This window comes from Zosterops lateralis (genome assembly GCF_965231275.1).
Source record: "Zosterops lateralis genome assembly, chromosome: 1".
NCBI lineage: Eukaryota > Metazoa > Chordata > Aves > Passeriformes > Zosteropidae > Zosterops > Zosterops lateralis.
The window spans coordinates 152,340,581-152,367,623 of NC_139762.1; the positions used below are offsets into that span (position 1 = coordinate 152,340,581).

General features: G+C 42.9%; 1 protein-coding gene across 9 annotated transcripts in view; it reads left to right on the forward strand.

The window, feature by feature from the left end:
- Positions 1 to 27,043, forward strand: part of TSNARE1 (t-SNARE domain containing 1) — a 469,882-nt gene that overhangs the window by 88,781 nt on the left and 354,058 nt on the right. For all 9 annotated transcript variants that reach the window (XM_083862443.1, XM_083862445.1, XM_083862441.1 and 6 more), the window contains one exon: positions 11,563 to 11,685. In XM_083862443.1, the coding sequence (XP_083718569.1) occupies positions 11,601 to 11,685 (85 nt within the window). In that variant the 5' untranslated portion in view covers positions 11,563 to 11,600. The remainder of the gene's footprint in view (positions 1 to 11,562; positions 11,686 to 27,043) is intronic.

Genomic DNA, 27,043 nt, shown 5'->3' on the forward strand with positions numbered 1-27,043 from the left:
ATAACAATATTTCTTCTTTGGGAAGTGGAAACAAGTTATGTTTGTTGATGGGGGAGCAGGATCCTGGGATTTAGGAATCTATTACTTTATTAATTCACCCACTTTGCCCTGCATCTTCCTCCCTTAAGCAATTGCAGCTCTGTCTATCAAGATGTTCCCAAGGACTCAGAATTTGTTGCCATCTTCAGATGCATTTTTCATTATTCTGTTGAAATCCAGTATAAATTTATAAATGCCATTTCTAATTTTGTTAAGGTGACCTAGTGTGGTGCAGTTGGTCTCTGTCCATTCATGTGTGTACATCTTTTATAATTAATAAGTTTACTCTAACGTCAGAGTAGCAAACTAGACACCAGTTCCCTCTTTCCTGTGTTCCTCCTCCCTGATTTTTATTACAGCAAATAAACATTAATATTCATCTTTTGTAACCAGTGAAAATGAGGATGAAACCTGGATTTTGAACTGACTGGAAATTTAATTTTGCTGTTCACTGAAATATGTAATACTTCTGTGTTTGTCTAGCATATGGATAGATTAAGACTGTTCTACATGCAAGGTTCACAAAAAGTAGACAGCATGGCACAAAACAGCAAATAGAAGAAGGCAATACAGGTAAAAATATAAAGAAAACCCTTGAGGCAGAAGCAACAGAGTTTTGGAGCATTTGTACTCAGGAAGTTCAGGGTTTGAAGCTGTCTGGATCATCTTCTTCAGGAGCCAGAAGAAATGTTTAACTGTTGTATTAATGTCAATTTAAAAAATAGGAAGGTTGACATCACATCTTAATCAAAATGAGCTCAGAGTGACCTGGCACTAAGTCATGTAAGCGGTGCCATGGTATGGCCTGGAGCAGCAGAAAACATCATACACAGCTCCAGGCCCAAAAGATCTTTGGTCTCCCAAAGACTCAGGAGGCTCCTTTTCTCTTGATCTGAATTCCTCAGTGTCAGGGAAGCCTGACTGCTTCTCCAGCAGTAAAGATGTTTGGGTTCTGAGGGCTGGCCTTGCTTGAGCCATCACTTGATCATTTATCACCCTCAGCTGCTGCTTTCAGGCACCAAAGTGTCTCAGGGTGTGCTGCCTCGTGCTCTGAGGGTGGAAGGCATCCATCTTTTCATGGCACCTGTGATCCTTTTGATGGAAGGCTTTTTTCTAGCAGGTAATTTTGCTCTCAAGAAGTTTACATACCTTAAAGAGAAGGGAGTGGGAGGGTCTATGAATCTGAGATTCCCAAGGGAAACAAAACGTATCCAGCCCTTCTTGATGGCATTTGCCTCAGGCCAGCCTGTCTCTGGTGCCACAAAGCAGGATTTGAAGCCTGTCTTCTGTTCTCTTGTGAGGAGACATGCAGTCAGGTAGATGTGGAAGGAGAGTCTGTTTATTGAAGTGGCAACTGGGACTGACATGAAAGGAGAACAGCAAGCTTCCAGATTGCTTTCCTTGCCTCTGTTCTTCGTGTCTGATGTGCAGACATTGGCGCGACGGGAAATGTGTGCAGACAGCTTGCATCCATCCCTCTCCATATCTGTTGCTTGTGGTTTCCTTCCCCTTCATGTTTTGTGTCAGTCCATCTGATCTGAAGCCTTCTGATATCAACAGGAACTCCCAGGTGGAGACATCCAGAGCTTGGTGGGGTTAGAGGTGCCTTTTGATGGACAGGAAAGGGGCTGTTCTACCTAATGGGTGCTGCTACAGCTGCAGATCTTGGGGATGACTGAGTAATGAAAGAAGGGGTTAGACAGGAGCTGTTCCTGTTGGCTTTGCTTGGTTTTGCTGAGCTGGATGAAAAATGAGATTGAGCAAAGGCTGCAATCAGATGTGCTGAGAACAGCCAGAGATCTGGGTGTCATTGCAATTAGAGGCTCCATGAACCAGCTGTCTCTGTTTGTGGCTCGGTGTATAACTCCATAAAATGCCATGGGTGCCTTATCTTGCTGTCTCTGACTTCCCAGCCTGTCCTGATCCTATCTGTTCCCAGGACAAAATGCTCTGCTCCTGGAGACATCTACAGTGGCAGCAGTGAAGAGAAACCAAATCCATTGGGAAGTGATGGGGTGCTTTCCTCAAATAAGGACTTTGATGTAGAAGAACGCAAAAAGAGAATTTTTGTTGTTGTTTCTTAGCAAATCTCAAGGAGAGGAGGAACAGCTCATTCCTGAGATAATCTCTGCTGGTTTTGCTCTGCATCTACTCCACAATGCATCCGGGCTGTGGGTGTTTGCTTTGCTCTGTGTACTCCAGAGGAGGAGGGGAGACGAGAGCACAGTTCAAGGGGTTCAGTCAGGCTGTTCACAGTCACTGGTGATGTCACGCCAGTCAAGTACCACAAAGTATCTCTAGAAGCTTCTGGAAGTCTGTTTAATTCGTACAAGATTATGGATATGATGCCCTGGGGGTTTTGTTGTTGTTTTTTTGTTGTCATATTTTGTGTCTTGTTAACCTAGGCCAGACAGTGAGGTCCTCAGGCTGTGGAGACACTGATGACTTCACTCTCCAAGGACCTTCTATCAGCTTTGGAATTCAGTCGGGTAGCAAAGAGTGAGGAAATATCTGTACTGCTGCATTCCCAGTCCTACTGCAGGCTGGGCACTGCTCCTGACCATCCTCCTGCCGGGCATTTCTGCAGCTCCTGAGCACTGCTCTCCTCTCCTTGCTGCCCAAAGCCACCCAGGGACATGATGTTAGTATTACAAACTACACAAAAGATCCAGAAGGGAATAAATTACTTCAAAGGCCAGGATGAGAAAGAAGAAAGTCATCTCCTCCAGCTACTCTGGTTGACCTCTGACTGTTGTGTTACGAGGCACTCAGGGATTTGTGCAATGACACCAACTCGATGCTAAAACCATGAGTAAAACCACTGAGTAAAACCAAAACAAAACAAGGTGATTCAACAACAGAGCTTGATCATAAATTCAGGCTCTCTGAGAAAGAGGAAAAAGACATTTTTTCCAGGTAAATTCCAGGTTTATTGAGTTTTGGCTTTAATGGTTGAGAAAAACCCTAAGGAAAGAAGCTGAAAAGCAGCACATCTTCGACAGAAATGAGAGAGTCAACCCTAAGCAGAAGGCTTTGAAAATACGCCCTTTGAGCTCATGACTTCAAAAAACTTTCATATTAACCAAGTTAGTCCTGGCTGAAGATGCCCCTGCTCATTGCAGAGGGGGTGTTCTAGATGACCTTTAAAAGGTCCCTTCCAACCCAAATCATTCTGTGAGCCTCTGGTGCTTTGCCAACAGGAGAGCTCTGCATTTGTCTGTCCATTTTACAGTCAGGGAAGTGGAGGCAGCTGTATGGAAAGCAAGGAAATGCTGAGTATTCTTCCTTGTGTGAACAAATCTCCCAGTGAGAAATGAAAGGAGGTCAATCTGTTTACTTCACCTGAGGGGATGTTAACAGGCAAAAGAGAGATCAAGGAGCGGAGTTCAAGAGTTGGGAAGACACATCTCTCCTAACATAGTGGTTGGGCTGGTCCTTCATCAAGTGGAGCCTCCGGGAGGCTCTTGTGGAACGAGATGACCTGGGCTGACCAGAGGCTCCTGGGCTTGATGCATAAAGATGATTTATGTGAAATTATCTGCAAACCCTTTATGAAGGTCAGGCTGGTTGGTCAAAGGATTTTATCTGGGTGAAAAACCTCAGAAAAATATGTCTCAGGTGGATCACCCAGAAGTGGAGGTGTCATCATCATTAATGAGTTCTGAAGCCCACAGTGAAGGCACTTCTCCGTCAGCAAGGTGGTGGTAGGGCTGGGAATAGAGCGCCTGGACAGGATGGAGGGGTTCACTGTGTGAACCCAATGAGGTTCTACAAGGCCAGTACAAGTTCCTGCACCTGGGTCAGGACAATCCAAAACACAAGCACAGGCTGGGCCGAGAATGGGTTGAGAGCAGCTCTGAGGAGGACTTGGGAGTGTTGGTGGATGAGAAGCTCAAGGTGACCCAGCAGTGGTGCTCTGGCAGCCCAGAAAGCCAACCCTGTCCTGGGCTGCATTGAAAGCAGGGTGGGCAGCAGGAGAGGGAGGGGATTCTGCCCCTCTGCTCTGCTCTGGTGAGACCCTCCTGGAGCTCTGGGGCCCCCAACATAAGAAGGATGTGGAGCTGCCTGATTGAATCCAGAGGAGACCACAAAAGAATCAGAGAGCTGGAGCGCCTCTGCTCTGGGGACAGTCTGAGAGAGCTGGGGCTGTTCAGCCTGGAGAAGAAAAGGCTCCAGGAAGAGCTCAGACCTCCTTCCAGAGCCTAAGGAGGCTCCAGGAGAGCTGGGGAGGGACTTTGGATAGGGGCTGAAGTGACAGGACAAGGACTAATGGCTTCAAACGGAAAGAGAGCTGTTTTAGATTTATTATTAGGAGGAAATTCTATATTCAGAGGGTGGTGAGGCCCCTGGTGCAGGTTTTTCAGAGAATCTGTGGCTGCCCTATCTCTGGAAGTGTCCACAGCCAGGCTGGGTTGGGCTTGGAGCCACTCCTCTGAGTTTGGTGGGATACACTGCCCCATCATTCAGGTCATCAATGAAGACATTAAACAGGGGTAGACCCACTATTGGCTGGTTTCATCACCTCCAGGTGCAAGAAGAACTTTCTCCATGTTGCCCGTTCCCAGAAGTGCTCTATCCTTCCTCGTAGGCTCTCCCAATGTCTCAGTTCATCTTTCCAGTTTTGGTTTAGGGTTTTTTTTCCCCCCTTGTCTTTTCCAAAAGGAATGAAAAGAATGTTTTCCTCCCTGTTTCTTTGCAGCAGCCTTGCAGAATTGAAGGACTAAGTCTTCCCATCAATCTTCCCTTCCGTAGGAAAAGCAACCCCATTTACTCAATCTTTCCTATCAGGCTATGTTTTCTTGACCTGTTGTCATTCTCCAAGTTCCCTCCAGACTCTCTTCAGTCTCTGACAAAAATCTTTGCGAGAGCTTGTTGCTTTACAGCTGAGGACTCTGCAGTGTGGGGTCAAGCAAAAGGTTTGTTTCCCTTGTCGAGAAGATTGCAATCCTATTTACACATCCTGAGACGACGCCTGCCGCTGTTACAGGAAATGTCACTGCAGGTCTGTGTTCAGCTTGAAGTCTGTGGCATCCATCCATCCCTCTCTGCAGCAGCTCCCCATCCTCTGCTGGTGCTCCTGCTTGCTCTTTCTAAATTTAGGCCCCTGCAGTTGACCTGGATTATGCAGAGCCTTATTTTCTTTGTTGAACACGACTTCTAGTTTGTTAAGATTGTTCTGGAGGCTGGAGCTGTCATCTAACAGTTGGGTGCTGTGTGTGCATTTGATGAGGATAATTCCTGTTCCATCACCAGCTCACTGCTCAAAATACACATGGAGAGAGCAGAGCTGGGGGGATACCACACAGATTGTTCTTTGGTTATGGCAGCACTCCACTGGAAGTGTTTAATGGTGACAGAGAGGAGGTTTATATTCGCTATTAAGAGGAAATTCTTTACGGTGAGGCTGCTGAGGTCCAGGCACAGGTTGCCTAGAGAAGCTGTGGCTGCCCCAACCCTGAAATTGTTCAAGGACAGGTTGGATGAGGCTTTAAGCAGCCTGGGCCAGTGGAAGGTGTCCCTGCCCATGGCAAGGGGCTGGAACTAGAGAATTTTTAGGGCCCTTCCAACTGAAACTGTTCTGTGATCCTATGGTTCTTCTAATTAAAAAAATGAATAGATAGATAAATTCATTGTACCTTCTACCTCTTTGGCCATGCAAACACGAGAGTACAACAGGCACCCACTGCCTGCTAACTTCTATAAAGAGTTGTGTAGCAATGCACCGCCACCTTAGTGGGTGTTTCCATACACGGAGGGGTGTAAGTCACCCCTTGCTGTTCTAATGAGGTAAAAGACCCAGAAACTTCGATGTTCTTTTCCCGGTGATTGGCCAGGTGCCAAGCAGAGACACTGCCTGGGCGCCTCCACCTGTACCTCAAAACCTGTTGCCAGTTTCATTGGGAAAGGTGCCAAAAAGCCCACCTGGACCGTTTGGTACTTAAAAGACTGCACAGAACAGCTCAATTGCTTTTTTTAGTCTGCCTTAGCAGTGTAAGAGCATTCTCTACACTGTATTCGCCTTATATTCCCTTTGTTTGATAATGTTTATTATTTTTGTCATTATTAAACTCTTTTACAAAGCATGTCCAGAGAAGTTTTCTCACTATTCTTAAGCCACTCTGAGAAGTTGCAGGTCAGGCCTCAAATTTGATATATCTTCACTGAGCTTATTACACTCTGGCCAGGTGCAAGACTGTATCAGAGCTGAAGTTTGGTTTGACAGGACTTCTTGCCATCTCTGTAGTGGCTGTCATTCTGGTTGTCACCATAACATACTTTCAGCGGCTTGATTCCACTGTTTTACCAGGAAATGGGGAAAAAACCCAACTCAAACCAAACCAACCAAACAAACAAAAAAACCCAAAACCAAAAACCACCGAAAAAAATTTCCAACAACAAACTGGTGGGTTTGCAATTTTCTTACTCTTTTTTCTACCTGTTTAGTAAATAGGCATAGTTAGTGTCCTCCAGTCTGCCAAGAGGGCCATGAATGGCTCTGATGCTGTTTCAGGCATCATAGGAGGAAAATTGCAGGACCCCAGAGGTAAGAAAGAACAACTGAAGGTCATTTTGTCCAAGTCCCTCCTGAGAGCAAGGTCACCTGGAGCAGGTTTCTCAGGCAGAGGATCAGTCAGGGCTTGAATATCCTCAAGGATGGAGACCCCACAGCCTCTCTGTGCAGCCTGTGCTGATGTTTGATGGCTCTCACCATAGAAACAAAACAAAACAAAAAAAACCCCCACAAAATAAGCAAAAAAACACCCCAAAAAAAAACACCCTGCTCCAAACCCAAAACAAGAAGATGGTGATTTTTATTTTTATTTTTTTTTTAGTGGAATTTCTCTTATTTCAATCCCTCTTGCCTCTTTCTTTTCCTGTCACTGAACTCCCCCAGGAAGAATCTGGCTCTGTCATGTTTGCTTCTTTCCATCAGATATTGAGACACCTTAATACCACCACATCCTTCTCTTCTCCAGGGTGAAAAGCCCCAGCTCCCAAAGCTTCTCTTCATACTGGGGGTGTTCCCATCCTTTAACAATCTTTATGGTCCCTCAGTGGGTTCCCTCCAATATCTCCATGTCTCTCCTCCTTTTCACTTTTTTTCCAGTATTGTCTGGAAAGAGATGTTCCAGCTCATGTCTTTCTCAGGCAGTCTCAACTTTAAATACAAATAAATTGCTGTTGTAGTTTAATTCCAGCTGACAAATAACTTCCATGCAGCCACTCCCTCACCATTCCCAGCAGGTTGGTGAAAAATGAAGTTGATAAGTAAAAGTCAGAAAGGCCATGGGTTGAAATAAAAACAATTTAATGATTGAGACGTAGTATAATAATGATGATGATAATAATAATAATAATAATAATAATTATACATTTTTCTTCCATGCTGAATCTCACCTTTCATTCCCAGCACTAATGCTGCCCAGCCAAGTGTCTCTAAATGGAGATTGAGGGGTGTAGAGCTCTTAAGTAATTTTGCCTTCCAATATCTTTCCCAGTCCAAGAGATATGGACTAACTCTTTCCTTGAGATTCTACATGTTACTGTTCCAGTCACAGCATGATTGGCTTCTACAGGGTCTACAAAGCAAGAAGTACTTGATTTCCTTAAAATACAAATTCATGCCCCTTTTAGTCTGGTTTGGATGTGGTTATTCTTTTATTTGTAATTCAGTGATGAGGATAAAGCTGTGATAAAATGTTGGTTTTTTTTTTTTTTGTTTTTTTTTTTTTTTCATCTTCCTTTTTCTTTTTTCTCTGTCTAGTACATTAGGAAATGCTTGTTCCAATTTGTACAAACTGCCTTCACAGCAAATTAGACAAGTTTCCCTGAGGAGCAGTAGACAAAAGACTTGGGAAGTGCCATGGGGATGGGGAGGGAAATGCTTTTATTGCCAATCAAATTAAAGGCATTTAGATCTGCCCTTAAATTTTCCTGTGGGGTAAGAATTTGGCTCCAGAGCTGTGTGAATAAGGGATATTTCAATAGCTTGGTAGGATGGGGTGGGAGGTGGCTGCTGTTAAAAAGGTTGGTTAAACTACAACAAAATATTTCATTCTCAATTCTTTCTATTTTTCCTCCCTTACAAAGAGAAAAAAAAAAAAGCTTTAAAATGGAAACACGTCCTGAAAATGATAAATCACATCAATCACTTGGAGTCCTCTAACAGCCCTCCTTCCCTCCCCCTTTCACACCACTCTGTTGGAGAAAAAATAGACACATTCACTGTTTGCCAAAACAACAGTTGCCCAGTTGTAATCAAGGCATTTTACAACAGGGTGTAGACTTTTCACTCTATGTTTGTTGTCTGTGGCCTTGGGGAAGTCATGGCAAGAAATGTTTCCACTTGCTTGTCTCTAAAGAGAGAGGATGGCTTAGGAAAAATCTCTGTACAGTGGATGTTTTCAAGCTGTTTGGTTGTCCAAAATCCCTGCAGTACTCTTAAACTGTGGGAGATAGAGAAAATACTTCCTTATCTCTGCCCAAAGACTTTATTATAACTGTCTTCCATGTGTTCCAAATGTTCCAGGTAAGAGTTTTGCTGGATCTCTGGCTGCATTTTGTGATGAAGGTTGTATTGGTAGTTCTGAGCTCACCTGAAACCTGGGAGAGCTGAGGTTTGTTCCTGAGTCCATCACAGACTTCCCAACTGAATCTTCAACTGATTCTTGTAGATTTTAGTGGTTGTGATCAAGGATTTCCATCAGGACAGCACAGAATCACAGAATGGTTTGGTTTGGAAGGGATCCTAAAGATCCTCTTGTTCCAGCCCCCTGCCATGGGCAGGGCCCCTTTCCACTATCCCAGGTTGCTCCAAGCCGTGTCCAAGCTGGCCTTGAATGCTTCCAGGGATGGGAGAGCCACAGCTTCTCTGGGCAACCTGTTCTAGGGCCTCATCACCCTCTGAATATAGAATTTCTTCCAAGTATCCAATCTAAAGCTACTCTTTCAGTTCAAAGCCATTAGTCATTGTCCTATCTCCCCATGCCCTGCTAAAACCCCCTCTCCACTGTCGCTCTGATTTTTTTCAGCTTTCTGATGTTTACATTTTGTACCAAAGTTTTCTCACTCATTGTAACATAAATGAAAAGTGATATTTAGAAAACTGTGAATTCCTTCCTGGGGGAAGTACAAGTTGATGAGCTTCTAGTTTGACCAGTGGAGTCAAAGACGTGTCAACCTCATCCCCTAATCGCTGATCAAATTCCAAAAACTATTTAAACCCTAATCCCAAAATAAATTTCCTTCTTTTGCTCGCACAATTGGACGGTGTGAGTGGGATTTTTTTCGTGTCCATCTGGCAACACTCCACCTCTTTTGCAGACCCTCATGAGCTACTGGGAGTTGCTCTGAGATCTCCTGTGAGAAACTGTAAGGTGCATTTCCATGGAGCTCACGGTTTATGCAGTTTCACATGGCTGACACAATGGATTGTTTTGCTGTTGAGTGCCTTGCTTGCCAAGTTTTCTCCTTGGTTCCTCTTACTTGCTCCATTTTCTGTCTCCTGAAGACACTCCAACACACACCCTCTCCCTCTCCCTGCCTGCTCAGCCTCTCGCAGCTTGGCTTCCCTAAATTTGGGCTGAAGGCTGTTTCCCTAAAATGAAGGATTTCTAGCCTGGGGGCACCTGCAGCCTCGGATGCCAATTATGTGTGTACATGGTACACTGAGGCTGGCTGGGGAAGCTGCACTCTGGATTTCCTCCACTTTTAATGGATTTAAACACTGCTCTCTCAAGGCAGCTGCACTTTCATCTCTTTCATGTGTCTGGCCCAATTAAGGGAGGGCAGTGAGTGATTTTTTTTTGGTCCTGGAGTTTTGCTGTCTGGTGTGAGTCTCAGCACTGATTTTTTTTTTTTTTTTTTTTTTTTTTTTTTTTTTTTTTTTTTTTTTGTTTTGAAACTCTGAAAGAAAAAAAAAAAAAAAAGAGAACGAAGTACAACAGGTGCCTGAGGCCCTCAGGCTGTTCCCAGTACAGCACAGAACTGGGATTTTCTGTTTCTGGTGCTTTGCTTTCCCTGGAGGACAAACCAAAGGAAAAGCTGAAAGTGTGAGTGCCAGTGCATCCCAAAAGAGACTTTAGCCCTTTCCTGAGATATCGATCGATTACGACAGCATGTGACACTTGGTGATGTGCCACAGAAAGTGGAGGCCTTTTCCAGCCTGTCAGAGGGAAAATGGCTGGTCCAGAACATGAGAAATTTGAATATTCAAGCCCAGAATGAAACATCACAGCTCATGTCATCCAGCCTAACACCCTAACATCTTTCTCAGTACAAGAAATACATGGATCTGTTGGAGCAGGACCAGAGGAGGCCACGAAAATGATCAGAGAGATGAACCGGCTCTGCTGTGAAGAAAGGCTGTCTCAGCTGGGGTTGCTCAGCCTGGAGAAGGCTCTGGGGATTGCTTAATGTGGCCTTTCAATACTTAGTACAAGAAAGCTAAGGACAGGCTTTTAGCAGCAGATGGGACGATGGTTTTAAACTAAAAAAGGGGTAGATTCAGAGTAGTTATAATGAAGAATTTTAGTTTATGCTAAGGTGAGTAAAACGCTGCACCAGGATTCCCCATCACTTGATACATTTCAGGCCAAGGAGATTGGACTAGATGACCTTTAAGGGTCCCTGCCAACCCAAACCATTCTGATTCTGCCATCACACCAAAGTGTTGCTATTCTTGTGGGATTGTAACCTTTTTTTTTGTGGTACAAACACCAGTTTGGGGTGGTTTTTTCATAGCCTTGGTGTGAGAAAGTGGCAGCTGGGTTTGGTCCTATATAATTTCCCAGCTGAGGCAGCACCTTTATCTCTTGTCTTTTTGGCTGCCATCCTCTCCATGCCTTTCGGCTGAACTATTTTGATACCAAAGCTCTGGGACTCTGTTGAAATTCTGGAGGATGTCTGGGTGAGGAATTTCTGTGGATAAGGAGGTGGGAAGGAGGAAGAAGTTGTCTTCCTCTGACTGCTGCATTTATTTCATTCTGCTGCTGCTACCTCAGGCCTTGCACATATTTTATTTATTTATTTTTTTTTCTAACCAGCAAGGCAAAATAACTCTGGCTCAGATATTTCTACTGGAGGCCCAGGAGCTTATAGCAGCAAACTGTCTGTTTTGAGAGCTCATCAGTACTGCAGTGTGATGGATAGGCTCCAGCCAGCTGTGTACTGGTAATGTTCCAGAAGACAGCATCACCTTTTTTTGATTGAGTGCTTAAGACTTTGCCTTCCAGCTCAGGATCTCAAAGCACTTTGTGAGCAGTGAGGAATTAAAAGTTGCCCTTTATTAGTGGAGAAGATGATACACAGGGAGGTCAAATGACTTGCTTGCCCTCAAAACCATTTGTAGTCCAGAACACCTGGATTTTAGTGCTTTTAATTTTTTTGCAAGTGGGCATCCTGAAGTTTGGAGATTGCCCTGTGTCTTTTATTTGCCTTGTCAGTCCTCTTTTCTTCTTAGGCTACTGGGGTTTAACTGACTTTTAACAGGGCTGTGCCTTTCTTTTTCTCTGTTTTTTTTAGGTCTGTAGTGCAATCCCACATCCATCAGTATCCAGAAAATGTCTTATGGATCCATTGATGGGAGTGGATTTGGGAGCAGGAACCCATTTGGAGGCCCTTCCAGACAAGGCTATCAACCTCTTGGTGAAGTATCGATCCCTTGCTGTAATTTATTCCACCTGGCTCCCTGAGGGCTGAAGTTTGACTTGCTCAGGTTCACTGTGGCTGCTGTATAAATATCACACCCTCACCAGGGGTCATTTCTGATGCTGATTTTCCAAAGGTGAAACCCAGACGTTTTCAGTTTGATTTGTGTGATTGAGGCCTGACATCTTACCATGCTCAGAATTTGAGGCTGCAACGTGGGAGAGCAGCACTAACGAGGGTTTTGGAGGGATTTTGGGGGACCAGAAGGAGAAATACAGAATATTTTCTAAAGCGACTTGTGTCTTTTCTCATCTCCCCATCACCTTTGCAAGAAGTTTATCTCAATGGTTGTTCTAGGGCCTGGGAAACACGCTTGGATGTGGCAAACAGGATCAAAAACTCACTCAGGAAATGCTGAAGTCATAAACAGTGGCTGGCAGATGGCCATGGATTCTTTCTTTGTCTCATTTTTTTTTTAGGCAAAGGCCAGACCAGCTGTAGGGCTGATCTGGGCTTATCTAGTCTGGCTTTGAGCAAGTCATTTTATCTGGATCATATCCTTCATTTTGTTCCTGGATCTGGCTTGCTCTTGTAACATGGCAAAGGGCTGCTCTCTTTTCCTTTTTTCACCAGGGAAGAATGTCACTCTTCTCTCCACTTCCCTTTGATTTCAGCTGGGCCATTCACTAACACAGTATGATTTGGTGTTTTGAAGGTTGCAAATGTTCTTTGGGAAACATTTTTTTTGTTTGTTTGTTTTGCAAATAGTGGTTCTCCCTGGATGGGAATATATATGTGTATATATATATATATATATATATATATAGTAAAGGTTTCTCTTGGGTTTCTGTCTTCATACAAACTTGGGTTTAGTTTTGATTATTTTTTTTATTTGAACAGGAAGAAGGTATTGAAGTAAGTATGAGTTGTCTGTTTAATTGTAAATAGTGATTTTTAGGCTATTCTGCAAGGCAAAATTAAAGGCATAAAAGCAAGGAAGAATGGGATACTTGGGCACAATCAAAGAACCATAAGAAAAGAGACTTGAAATGTGGACTAGACAAATGATGATTCTCAGTGCGTTGTAGCTAAGATTAAAAAAAAATGAATATTTATTGTGCTGTATGAAAGAACCTTTCTTTTTAATGCAAATTCACAGAATAACTCAAGACACTTGAAATCTCTAAATATTTGAGGGGGTCCCTCGTTGTGCCTGGCTTGTCCACGGTTTGGCAGTTGGAGCTGTGACGATGAAGCCACCCTTAGTGGATGGCAAAGAGGAGCTTGGTGTGGAAAAATCAGGGGTTTTGAAACTGCCACAGTTTGTTGGCTGCCCAGCAGAGCCTGTTGATGTTCTGCATTTGTGGTTTAGACTTGAGTGCTGGTTTCCCCTCCAGGCTTGCACACGTCCTGTCCATTGTGGCATTGCCATGGATACACCTCCAAGGTCCCCCAGCGTGGATTTTCCCAGCCAGCCAAATTGGTCGGTCCCTTGGCTAAGCATCCCTGTGGAAGAGATTGCAAGAGGAGGGACCTGTTTGCATTGGCCAGGGCACCTTGGAGAAGTTTCCTTTTTGTGTGTCTCAGTCAGAGGTGGGTTCGTTCAGCTTGGAGAAAAGAAGGTTTAGGGGAGACCTTTTCATTGTGGTCCAGCACTTAAAGGGTGGCTACAAATGAGGTGAAGACTCTCTTTTCACGTGGAAAAGATGTGAGATGTTGGGTGCAAGTTACTCCTGGAGAGATTATCAGACAGGACTCAGACAAGAGGGAAATGTTTTGCAATGAGAACAATTAGCATCTAGAATAATCTCTCCAGAGAAATTGTGGATGTTACTGAATGCTGGTAATTTTTAAAGTTCATCTGGATGGAGTTCTGGGCCATCTTCTCCAGGCTGTGCTTTTGCCAAGGAAGGTTGGATCAGATGATCCTTGAAGTTCCTTTCCAGCTTGGCTTTCTGTGACTCTGTTCTATGCTCCTCTGACCCTCTGTCCCTTTGCCACGGAAGGACACGTTGGATGCCTTTTGTCATAGTATCCCCAAATATTGCCATTAATTAAGTGCCAGAAGAGGGTAATGGAACACTAATTATCTGCCTCCTGCTTCTGGACAATAGGTGACTGGTTTGCTAAGAAAAAATTGCCTTTTGTATTAGGTCGTGGTGTGGCTGAAACAAAGGAGCGTGGCTTTCCCTCCAGCATTTGTGTCTCTGCTCTCAGCAGGGACAGACCTTGATGGGAATGTTCTGTGTGTGCTTTAAACCTCGCTTCTCTTTGTGGGTAATAAATAAATAAAACCAAGTATCCCTGTGATACAGGTTAACAGGTGGCCAGAGTGTAATGAACCAGTTGTAAATGTATCAATCTCTGAGGGTCCAGCCTTTGCAGATTGGCTTAAAACAATCTTGGTGAGACTGCTCTTCAGAGGTGTTTGGTAAAGTAAAAGGTTTAATAAATTAAAAATAACAAATGTTACAGAAAGCAAAAGAAAAGCCACGCACAGGTGTCTGAGAAAACCTCTGACACCCTGCTAGAAACATTCTGAAAAGCCCTTTACTTCTTTTGTGCTCCTTCCTAAATACAGAATATTTTAGAAGGGACAATTTGGCTTGCTGCCAACAGGGAGAGGTACAGGATTTGAAAAAACAGTGAAAAGGTTCAATAGATGCTTCTCTCTTGGCACTGAGCCAATCACAGTCAGAACAGCAAAGAAGTTTCTGGGTTCTTTACCTTCTAAGAAATACAAGAGGTTAGCCTTAAACTTTTCCCTATATGGAAAATACTTGCTGAGTGTGGGAGATGCATTCCTACATCCCTGCAGGTAAATGTCCAACAGTGGTAATATTCAATATCCAACAGAAAACCCTGAGATACAGCAGCAACAAAGGTGATGGGGGTGGAACTGCTTCATCTGTAATACAGAGAGCAAAGAAAAGAGGGCTTAGGTTTAGTTTGGTTTGGTTTAATGAAGGTTGATGCTGCCATGGGGGTTTCCTCTGCGCTTATGCATCTGTTTGTCTTGGCTCTGTTTCTTCCATGCTCGATCCAAATGTGCTGCCAGGATGGAAAAGTTTAATTACTTGAAGGTGATCCCCTTGGCTCTGGGCTGATGTGATGATGGATGGACTCAGAGCCCATCCTCAGGCCATGTGCAGGTTAATGTTGCTGACCAGCCTAATTAGAGAGATCCACAGACTCCATCTGCAGAGTTTGGGGAGGATCTTAAGGCAGTATTTTTTGCAATTTGGTTTGCCTTGGACACCTTGGTGTTGGAAAACTCTAATTCAGACTCTGATTTTGGTGGTGGATATTCAGGATTTCTTGGGGAAAACAAAAACAAGGTGGGTTGTTTTTTTTTTGTTTTTTTTTTTTTAAGTTTAAACCTGAGAAATGGAAAATACGAACTTCAAAAATATTACTTTTTAAAGTAATGTGACATGTCTAAGATGAACAGAGAGCAAACACTGTACAGCAATAGGAATTAGACCCTGGATTCTTACTGTGTGCAACCTGCACTCTCCACCATGTTCAGCCTACCTTCCCCAAACCACCTTTTTGTGGGGAAATTGAACAAAACCTGCTTTACACGAGGAGGCATATAGGTCAGCGAATTTAAATAGCTCGGATTAAAATGCCACAAGACAGGAAATTTTTAACACTGCTTTTATTAACCTTCCTGTCACCTGGACATTAAATGCCAGCTCTGAAAAGGTGAGGTTAATTTCATATTCCAGCAGTGCATGGCTTCCAGGTGAGCTCAAGGGACTGCTGGGTCAGTGCTTAATTTGGCTGTGACTTCATTTAGACCATTTTCCCCTCAGTTTCTCCTGAAGATTTTGTGTGGGACTCTGGCCAGGGCTGTACTCAAGATATATCACACGTGAGTCATTCTCCTGGTTGGATAAGGTTGGTTATCTTGTCACTGAACAAAATGAGATCAGCCTCTGCAAGTTGTCCTTGGCAGTGTTCTCTGGGTATAAATCACCTAATTATCATTTCAATACTTAGAAAATTTTAAACTATTTTTTTCTAACTTTTTTTTTTCTGGAATCGTGTCTGTAATTTTCTTTGCCCTCCCATCTCTACCCTCACCTGCCTCTGTGCTGCACCAACCAGCTCTTGGGTGGAAAGTCGTGTGTCAGGACTGTCCCTGGCCTGTCATGGAATTGTTCAGGTGGGAAAAGCCCTCTGAGATACTCAAGTCCAACCATTAACCCAGCACTGCCAGGTCCACCATTAAACCATGTCCCCAAGTGCCACATCTACACATCTTGTAGATCCCTGGAGGGATGGAGACCCAGCCCCTTCCCTGGGCAGCCTGTTCCAGGGCTTGAAAACCCTTTCAGGGAAGATTTTTCCCCAAATATCTGATCAGAACCTCCTCCTTACACATGAACCATCCTTCTGTCCTCTCCAATCCTATTTTTCCTCTTTTTCTAGCAGTTCAGGAAAGTGATTTGTCTTTAGAAACTCACCATGGAGTTCATGGTTGTCTCCAAGTTTGGCAGAGTCACAGAGCTCATGGGCTCCATGGGAGGGAGATGTTCAGATGATTGTGACCCCTTTGGTGGGATGGGGCTGGCAGGAGCTCTGGGTTTTTTTGGATAAAACTCACTGAAAAGCTCAGGTACAAACCAGCACCGTGGCCTAATCACCACGTGGCCTCTCTGCAGCCTCACTACCAGCTCCACATCTCAATACTGCAAAGTACTGAAGCACAGAACAAACTCCTGAGTACACAAGGAGTCTTCCTGGGGTTAATTAACACTGAGCAGGTGGTTAATCCTCCTGCTGTTTTGGGGCCTGAGCACTGCTCTGGTTTTGCATTGGCTTCTTACATTAATGTCAGTACTTGGACTGCTTTGCTGAAGGGAATTTGAAACCTCTGTCCAGAGGGGCTGGTGGGAGGTGCAGGTTTGGTTGTGGCAAATGTTCCTCACTGGGACTGTGAGGAACACTGTCCACAATCATGCGTTCAAATGTCCTCAAGAAAGAGTGCTAAAAAGAGTTAAAAAACAGTGAAAGAAAGCAAGAACAAAATGGTTGAATTTCTGGGGAGATTCGAAGCTACTATGCAATATTCAGAGTATCTTTTTCAAAGACTGGAGTCTCAAACTGAAGAGCTGGACTGGATCACATTCAGTAATTTGACCAAACTGTGCTTTTGGGATGGAGTCCTGTCAAGTGTGGAATTACAGGCTCATTAAGGTTGAAAAAGGCCTCCAAGATCATCAAGTCCAAGCTTCAAAGAAGGAAGGGTTGAAGATGTGACCTCCTGTAGCACCTTTTCTCTGCCATGCTTAGATGAGTTCACAAATATTGCTCCAAGGTTACCTCCTGGACTTGTCTCTTATTTAGAAAGCTCGAAACAATAATGTGGCTTGTCAAATGTTGTGTAAAACATTTCTGAGAGTCTTAACGATTGACTTTGGTTTCTAAGTCTTGGGTCCCATCATATTTTCTTGAATTTATGGTCCGGCAGAAGTTGAGGACCTGGGTGTCATATTTAGTAGGTAAAGTGCAAGTTAAAGTCTAAGTGCAAACAGTACAAAAATATCATAATAGGATGATCTCTCTCACTAGAAAACCCCAAAAACATTTTTTGTGGCATCTACAGAATTATTTCATATTGTTTCTCTGCTATTGTGCAACATTTCCAAAAGTTATATATTTATTTCCTTAGTCCATTTCCACTAGATTTAGAGGATCTTCTCTGCCTTGCATCCAGTTCTTGGAGATCTTAGCAATGATTTAATGAATTAATAAGACTAAACTTAAGAAAACATATTAAAGAATAATGAACAACATATTTTATAGCAAAAGGAATTGCTGGGAGAATTAACTTTCATACACAAATTGACTTTGAAACTGTTTGTTTTGAAAACCTCTACCCTATCCCTTCTGGCACTTTTAAAATTATTATAAACGTTTTTCTATAATTTCAGTATTTCAGGAATCTAAAGTGGTTATGCATTTATTTATATAACTAGAAAAATCAGAATACACCATTGGAATAAATAAGTATTTTAATGAAAATGTGTGAGGGTGAGCTAACAACTTCTTAGCAGGAAAAAAAAAAAAAGGCAACAAAACCAACAAATTAATAGAAAAAACCTCTTGAGTAAAAACAAACTTTTTTTTTTTTCCCTTTAAAAATTTTATTTGCTAGTCTTGGTTATCCAAAGCAATTTTAATGCAAACATGTAAAACTAGTGCTGGGTGTCCCAGTCATTCAGTCTTTGACAGAAAATCAGAAATCAAAGACACTCACCTTTCCTTAGGCATTTCAGCTGGAAATGCATTTAAATATCAGAACAGCTCAGAACAGCTTGCTTTATTTTCCACTCAATTACAGTGGAATTAGAAGTAGTTTAAGATCTCTGCCCGTAGCCAGCTCATTGTGTGGATAGAGGTGCCTTGGGAGGGAAAGCAAAACAGAATGAATGCTGCTGGTGGGAACTGTCCAGTGGAAAGTGTCCCTGCCCATTGTAGAGGTTTGGAACAGATGTTTTTTAAGGTCCTTTCGAACCCAGGCCTGTGTTGGAAGTGATTCTGTAATTCCATGAATGTGCTTGTGGTTCCTTTACTTTCCCAATGTGTGCACAGGTCTGGCTGCCCTTCTGGGATGTCTTTCCACATGGGTATATTTTCCTAAAGGAGCAGAGACTGCCCTGTGCTTTAGTTTCAGCTCCTGAAATTAATTTAGCTCAACTTTTTTTTTTTTTTTTTTTTTTTTTTTTTTTTTTTTTTTTTTTTTTTTTTTTTTCCCTTCTGGCGGCTCTTTCAAAAGCTTTTCTTTGTTTTGGAGGCAGAGGAAAGAAAAGTTTTATTAACAAAATAAAACTCAGCTACTGCCTCATTTGAACTTTGTACCAGCTCTTGTTTAAGCTGTTCAGACCTGGACAAGACATCAGTGATTTTAAACTGAAAGAGGAAAGGTTTAGATGGGATGTTAGGAAGAAATTCTTCCCTGTGAGGCTGGTGAGACCCTAGAACAGGTTGCCCAGAGAAGCTGTGGATGTCCCATCCCTGAAAGTATTTAAGGCCAGACTGGACAGGGTTTGGAGCAGCCTGGTCCAGGGGAAGGTGTCCCTGTCCATGGCAGGGGGTGGAACTGGATGATCTTTAATGTCCCTTCCAACCCAAACCATTCTATTTTTCTGTGATTCTCTGATCAATACTTCCAAGATTCTTTAATTCTGTGGATTGGATCCAGTTGTCTTTTTTGAATCTTCCTCAGTTTCTTGAGAGCACTTCTCTGCTTAGGAGAGCAAAGCATTCTCCAATTAGACTTGAGGGAGTGCTCGACTCTATTATGAAATTCCTGCAAGTGCTGCAAGGCTTCCTTAGCATTTTCTACACCACTGGGCTTTGCATCCTGTTCTTTCCATTGTGGCAATATCCAATGCTTGGATAGGATCTGAATCCTGTTTCTCTTGATCTGTGCCTGCAAAAAATCCCACCTGGAACAAGATACAGCTGAAACTGAGCAGTAGGATTGCTGCATGACCTTGTATGAACATCTGTCCATGTTTGCTGGATGGGGATCCATGGGAAATAGGATGAGGTTGGAGCAACCCTTCTACAGCTGTTTGCTTTCCCATCAGAACTGTCTCTGTGTGCATATCCCAGTGCTCCCCAGTGTCTTGCTGTGCCAGGCAAAAGTGCTGCCAGGATGGTTTCATGGTGAAATCAGGGGCAGAGCAGATCAGAGCTCATTCCAGGTTTGCTTTCCAGGAATATTTCTAGTGTCTGGGGTGCTGGCTGCATCCCAGTTTGGTTCATCGAGCTGTCTCCCCAGGGAGGAAGCAGAATCAGCATCCAGACAGGCTAAATATTCCAGCCAGCATTTTTCCTGAGGTTCTGCAGCTCCTTTCCTGCAATATGAAGGGAAGAATCCCCAAACTTCACTGGAAAAGGTGGTGTCCAGGAACAGACTGTCATTTCTAACAGAGCTTTATCCCTTCCACGTTGTATTTCCTTCTTGGGAAGGTGCTGACACTTTTTATTGCCCTTATAGCTGCTGAAGGGTTTTATTTTCCTATTACATTTTAGCTTTTTTTAAAAAAATTAAGGTGCTCATCAGGATACCAAATGAGGCTGAAATTTAATTCAGCCTGGTCTGTCCTAGTTTGGATATCCATGTACAGTGATGCTCTGTCTCCTCCACTATTGCTGTAATAATCCAAATAAATTTGGGAGTGGAAAAGGAGCTACAATAGTTTCTGGCAGGAATTTGCTTTGTCCCAAGCATTCCCCAGGTGTGAGTCAGACACCGGCACAGCTCAGGTTCTTACCCCAGGTGAGACTCTGCTGCCTCACCCTGATCTTTGGCTGCAAACCAAACTTGGTATCAACTGAATTCCTCCAGAATTATTTCCTTGGTTTTTTGCTGCTGTAGAACTTCCACTTGAGGTTTTGGCTGTGAAAGGGAACTAATCCAAAAAGTCTAAAAACCTGGGATCAAATTTAGGAAGGAAAAATGTCTCTGTTGCCTGTGCTGTTGTGGTGTGAACAGTGGGCGTTCCAGGACGTGCTGAGTGGCATGGAACTTTGCATGTTTGAGATGTTACTATATTATTTGTATTAAAAATATTAATATTTAAATTAATAATAGATAAACTAGCAAAATCTCTGAGCAGCAATGCAGCTTGTAGCCTACCAAGTCTTTGATTTTTGGAGAGCACATCCATGTCTTGGTCACCTCTGTCATTACTCCTTAGTGTGGCCAGGTGCAAATCTTTTAACTTCCCTGTTTTCTTGTTTCCTTCCTCTCCTATAGTTAGTATTATCCAATTAATTAAATTCTCAAGGATGTAGAATTTCTTAATAGATTAGAAATAAAAGAATTTGTCATCCTCTGTGTGTGAGTGAATTTTCCTTTTTCTCTTTGAAAATGCAAGTGGAGTTTTATGGCATTGCATTCTGCCAGGAAAATGGGGATGGAGATTTATAGAAATACTAAAAAACCACATATTTTGGTTTGGGACAAATTTGGAGAGGAACTTTTAAAGGGATTTTTTTTTAAAGGGCAAAATTTAGCGGCCTTTCCCTTCACTTGTTCGGGAGAAAAAGATTTCTTTTGAGAAAAGTGGACAAAATCTATTTAATAAGCAAAGTATTCACAAGCATTTTAAAAATGAATAATATTAAGCAATAAAACCTTTTGCTGCTTTGGAGAGATGGTGAATTGAGAAAGTATTTTTGTGAATTGGAGAGAGAATAAGAGGGTTCTTTTTGTGGGCGTGTCCTCGTCTTTCTCTTAGTCTCTCTGGGGCTCAGGGGCTACAGAGTAGCTTAGGGGGCCCCTGGGTGATGCCTTAAGTTTTAGCTTTCATATTTTCCAGATTATCTACTGCTTCAGTACGTAAATCTGAACTTCATATGAAGTGTTAGCAAGTTCTCCTCTCAGTGTGGTTAGACAGAACAATTAATTTCCAGCCCCAGAACCAAGGATGCCATTGCAGCTTCAGGCCCCAAAAGTACAAACAACAGTGAACTGAGGAGAGCAGTCTGGGAGGATGGGAAGTTATAACCTGAAGCTGTAATTGGACAATTAACTCCAATATGTAAATGGACCAAAACTTATAAAAGTGTGAAAACTCGTGACCCTTTGTCTATCTTGGGTGTAGCCTTGGCCAGGCTCTTGTACTGCCCAAGGTGTTTCCTTTGAAGGCCTTTTAATAAATACCTACTTTATTCCTTTAACTCTGTCTGACCTACCCTAATCCCTATTCCTCTCTAGGCATCATGGACAATAGTCCTGGTATTCCTGGACCAGACAATAGCTGAACAGTTCTAAAAAACTTTTGGCTTCAGCTAGCTAAAAAAAAATAATCTAACTAAAAAGCAAAGGAGAGCTCTCTGCTGCTGTCCATGCTGCAGACAACACAGTCTGTGAGAAGAAAGGTGTGGCAGCAAGTTGCAGTTTCTGCAAAAAAAACTCTGTGCATCTTTTTTCCCCCTTCTTTGCTCTCAGAGCCAGTCTTAAAGGTGCAGAACTTAATATCCAGCACAAGCAGAACAGATAGCTGGGGATACAAGCATCATAAAGCCACCCTAGGACAACACAGTTGTGGATTTCTGTTCTGCAGCCCTGCTCTGAGGATGTGTTTATTTGCAGAACATACACAAATCTCACTTCTATACCTAACAGAGGGGTGGGCACAGCTGACTCAATTATGTATGACACAAACAGAATTTGAGTGAAGAGAAAAAAAAAAGAAAAAAAAAAAAGGAATAAAGCTTTTATCCATGCTGCCAGTCCAGAAATATTATTTCTGAATATCTCTTCTTCCAGGTGATGTTGACTTTGGAGACTGACACTGGCAGCTCGGAGTGGACAGGGATTAAAGATCAGCAGTGGGGAAGGGCCTGACAGATGTAAGCAGGTAGATTGGGGATTAGGGTGAATTAGTGTGGATGGAAAGCATTTAGGAGCGAGGAAGGATTTTGAATTGGATGTTAGGATGTGTGCATTGCAGATCTTCTCTGAATTCCTCTGTCATACTCCAATATTAATGGTTGGGATTTATGAGGACATTCAGTGTGGCTGAAGGTGGTGGTGGTGGTGGGGTGGAGAAGCAGCTTAAAGAGGTTCTGGGATGGACAAATGGTTGTGTAGGTGTTTCTAAAACCAATTTCCCATTATTTCCTGGTCCCAAGCTGGAAACACATTTTGGAGGTATCTCTGTGTTTCTCACCTTTGTTCTTGGCTACTGAGGGCTGCAATGGGATGATCATACTATTATTTTTTTCTATATGAACACATCCTAAGTACATTAAAACAAACAAACAAACAAACAAACAAAACCCTTCTAAAGCCAATACTTTTAGTGGAAATCAAGCTTGAATTGGTAGGCAGGTGATTCTTGGGAGATACAGTACCAGGATTAAAATAATCTCAATAGGCTTTTTTTACAGCTTATGTCCTATTTACAGAATCTCTTTAATGTCAGACCTCACAGATCTACAGGTACCTGACGATGCAGCTGTAGGTGTGGGAGTGAATAGTCCAAGTCTGCTCTGGAAGGTTTTTAAGGATCTTTTGACAACCAATGTGTTTTTTTGGGTTTGTTTGTTTGTTTGTTTGTTTGAACAGCCAGTCAAACCTGATTGCTCCTAAATCCCTTGGTTCCCCACAATATGCTAAAGTGGAATCTTCTGTGTGTTTGGCCATTCCTTGCTTTGAAATCTTCACCCAGAGATTCGGGAGTGGATTTTTAGAGAGACAAAGAATGTTCCATACATGTGAATGGACATAGCATTATTTGGTTAGGTGGGGAATTTTATTTTATTTTTATTTTTTTCTCTAAATGCTTTTCTCAGTCCTTAGTGGAGAGCAGGAGAATGAAGAGCTGATCGCAGCCATAAAATACAAAGTTCTCTATTCTTTCTCCTCTCCTAACGGAGATATAAAAATGGAAACAGGGATACAGGTGGCAAAGCAGAGGGACAAAGTTATGCAAAGTAGGTTTTTGAAGTCATAAATCCATCTGAAGATTTTTTTAAAGTCATAAATCCATCCTTTGGAGCTGGGAATAGCACTTGACTTGAACTTGACATGTAAAACAGATCTGTTGCATATGAAGCTGTGTGGAAGCAAGACCACTGGGAACCATCCTGTTCTCCCCTAGAAAAGAGGTTTTGAAGGGAAAAACATTCCTGTGAGTCTGGAAATTTCAGACCTCCTATACTTTTCCACCTATGTGGAGGCAACCAAAGTGATGGGATGAGCAAAACAAGATTTCTCTATTACTTTCTCCCACTTGTTCCTCCAAGTTCTTTTTTATTATTATTTTCACTTCTGCAAGACAATGCAAAGCAAAGATTTAGAAAGAGGATTTGCTGTAAAATATATTTTGCAAAGAACTTGAGTTTATGACAAAATGCAGAAAAAAAAAAAAAAAAAAAAAAAAAAAAAAAAAACACCTTTATTGCAATCCTGTAGTAGTCATTTTTATTTAGATTTATTTCAGATACTGCAGGAGTTAAGCAGGTGGGGAAAGAGAAGATGTCTGGTGCTTTTCCTGAAGTGCTTTACCAGCTAGGCTGTAGCCAGATGGCTGGGGCTGAACAATGCACAGATAATTCCAAGCCAGGATCTAACAACAATAAAACCACTAAAATTATACAGGATGTGCATACCTGGGGGGAATGGATGTGCAGTGTGTGTGTGTGTGGTTTTTTTGAAATGTAATTCGGAGGTTTCAGTCATGTTGCCATTTCATACCTCTCCTTTTATAGTCTTACTGCTCAACCAAAGTGCTGTTGATTCATACTTTTAAAATTTTGGATCTGTTAACACAGTTTCAGTATTCTTAGTGATTGTTCAATTTTATTTTTTTTTTTTTTGTTCTCCATGAGGTTTTCACATTTATTGCTTGTTAGTGAAGAAGAAACGGGGCCATATTTACCTCCTGACAGGGAGAAAAAGTTCATGCTTAAGTACAATAGGAAAATAACCACTGTGGCAAACAAGATCTTTTTTTTGGGAGACTGAAATTCCTGGAGATCAGAGAGGTTGGGCTACTTTGTATTTGGGGAATACCTGGGATTCTCTGCCCCCCACAAGATGAGGGATGTTAATTGACTTGTTAGTGTGTCTTATGTCGATGCTTCTTTTTCCCTCCATACGCTCAGATTTGACTTGGTAAGAATCCAGCATTTTTTATTTTATTTATTCTATTTTATTTTATTATTTTATTTTATTTTATTTTATTTTAATTTTATTTTGATGATGTCTAGTTGGTGGGAGGAGGGTTACTTGTCTTGCTGCTGCTCTCCAACTCTTGTTTCTGGTTGAACATCCTTGTCCTTTTTGGTCCATTTCTCCCCTCCTTTCTTTTCTTTTTTTTTAATTGCTGTGTTTTTACTTCTTCCAGGCATGTCTGAGACATTCTCAGAACTGAGAGAGAGGGGGTGAGGACAAGGCCAGCATTTCAGCCTCACCCTAGAGGGTGGCAGTGCCTGTCTGCAGTAAAAGCATTAGAAAAACTCCTGGTAGCATCTCTCCTCCTTGGCATTTGCATGGGGAGCTGTGAGTCAGGTAGGAGGGGTTCCCTGCCTACAGCTGGGGACTTTCATTGCTGGACCATGCTGTGAATTCCTCTTCTTGGCTAAAAAACAAAAGCCAGCCTTGCTTTCAGGGAGAAATGTTGGGTATTCCGCTTGATTTGCTGTCCCCTTCTTTCCTGTTTCTAAAACTCCCACCCCGTCCATATCTGATGGTTTAGACACAACAGGGATTCCACTTTATTCCCCCTGCCATCTTTTCCTTTCTATCTTTTCCCCAGTTGTATTCATCCTCCATCACTCAGTCCCTGTCTTGCTCCTGCTGCTTTCCTTGACCAGGTTTCCCAAAGCAAAGGCAATGACATTGTTTATTACAAAAATTGGTTTTTTTGTGCTATATAAATGCTTTCCCTAGTTTGGCACAAGTGTATTTATGTCCACATCATGGCCAGTGCAGACTGAGGGATGCCTTCGTGCTCAAACCCAACCCTGAAATCCCCTAGAGCTCCAGCTCTGATCTGCATCTGCCTGGGAAGGATGGGCACAGCTCTCAACCACCCTCCTGGGCATTCTGGTTCAATCCTTGACAACCATTCTGGTGAAGAATTTTTTTTTTTTTCCTAAAATCAAATCTAACCTTTCCCTGTCTTGTCTCTTGTTCCCTGGGAGCAGATTCCAAACCCCACCTGGTTCCACCTTCCTGTCAGGGAGTTCTGGAGAGTGAGAAGGGTTCCCCCTGAGCCTCCTTTTCTCCAGCCTAAACATCCCCCCTGTCGCTGTAGGACACAAAAGAAAGATGAAAGATTTCAAATATTTCAGAAGGCAAAGAGCATAGAAAAAAAAGCTTTTATTGTCTAATTCTTACTACCTTTTATAAGGTGTTCCCATTCAGACTGAACATGATTGGTGAATAGGGACGACACCTCTCTGATCCCACTTGTTAAAGCAGAGAAACAGCAAAACACCACCTGGGGAAAGATTGTTTTGAGAAAGGAGAGTTGTTTGCCAAGATTGTTTTGAGAAGAAGCTTTCTTGAGAATTTTTTCCTTGGGAAAAAGTTAGCTGCTGGCAGGCTAAAATCTCTCAGACCCAGAAATATCAGGCCCAAATCCCTCCCTCATCCAAATCATCAATGAAGATATTAAATAGGACTGTCCCCAATACTGAGCCACTTCTGACCAGCCACCACCTGGATCTGACTCTGTGCACCACCAGGCAGTTTTTGACACAGAAAACCTGACTAATCCATCCATGAGCAGCTGGTTCCTCCAGGAGAATGCTGTGGGAAGCAGTGTCAAAAGCTTTACTAAAGGATCCTCGTGTGTGTCTTGCTTCTTTGACATGGCAGAGGAGAAGGAGGAGAGTTTTATCACCACTTCCATGGAGGTTTTCTTTCCTGCCCAACCTGCAGACAGTACAGCGACCAGGAGACCAGCTGAAGAGTCAGGAGAGTTTGTCTGCTGTTCAATTTCTTCTGCTGTTCTTTTCTAAGTCATATTCAGTTGCCTGGAATGATTTTTGGGAGCTGATTTGCCTTTCAGCAGTCACTGTGTCAGATCTGAGTGAAGCAGGAAAGGGGGGAAAACCTCTACAGTGAGTCAAAAAACAAAGATGACTTATTGGCTGCTGCTCCTAAAGGGTTTTAACGCAGAGATCCTGAGAAATCTTTAAAAGAGTGAAGATGTCAGATTCCAGCATGAGGAGCAGCTCAGTTCCTGGGAGGAGGAGGCTCTAACAGGCCTTTTAATGACCCCCAGTGGCCGAGATCAGTTTTATCTGCAGCTTGGCAGGAGCACATGCCCACGGATGAAAGGCTTTGCAGCAAAAATCGTGTTCAGAGCTTGGCTGAGTGCCGGGAAACAACCAAGTGATTAACCCAAGCCTGGGACCCAACTGGAGTTTCCTTGTGGCACTGCTGGTTCCTGGGCTGCAGAGTGTGAATGCTTCCCCCTGGGCTCGAGCTTGGCTTCCTCTAGCTCTGCCTGCATTTAAAAGATCAAAAAATAGATCAGAATATTGGCTTTGCCCTCTGGGAGGAGCACCACAAGGTTTGAAGATGCAATCATTTAAAAATAAACAAGTTTGTATTGGTGTGCTCTAATGCAGGAGCTGTTCTGCACCTCCTTCCTTCCTTCCTTCCTTCCTTCCTTCCTTCCTTCCTTCCTTCCTTCCTTCCTTCCTTCCTTCCTTCCTTCCTTCCTTCCTTCCTTCCCTTCCCTTCCCTTCCCTTCCCTTCCCTTCCCTTCCCTTCCCTTCCCTTCCCTTCCCTTCCCTTCCCTTCCCTTCCCTTCCCTTCCCTTCCCTTCCCTTCCCTTCCCTTCCCTTCCCTTCCCTTCCCTTCCCT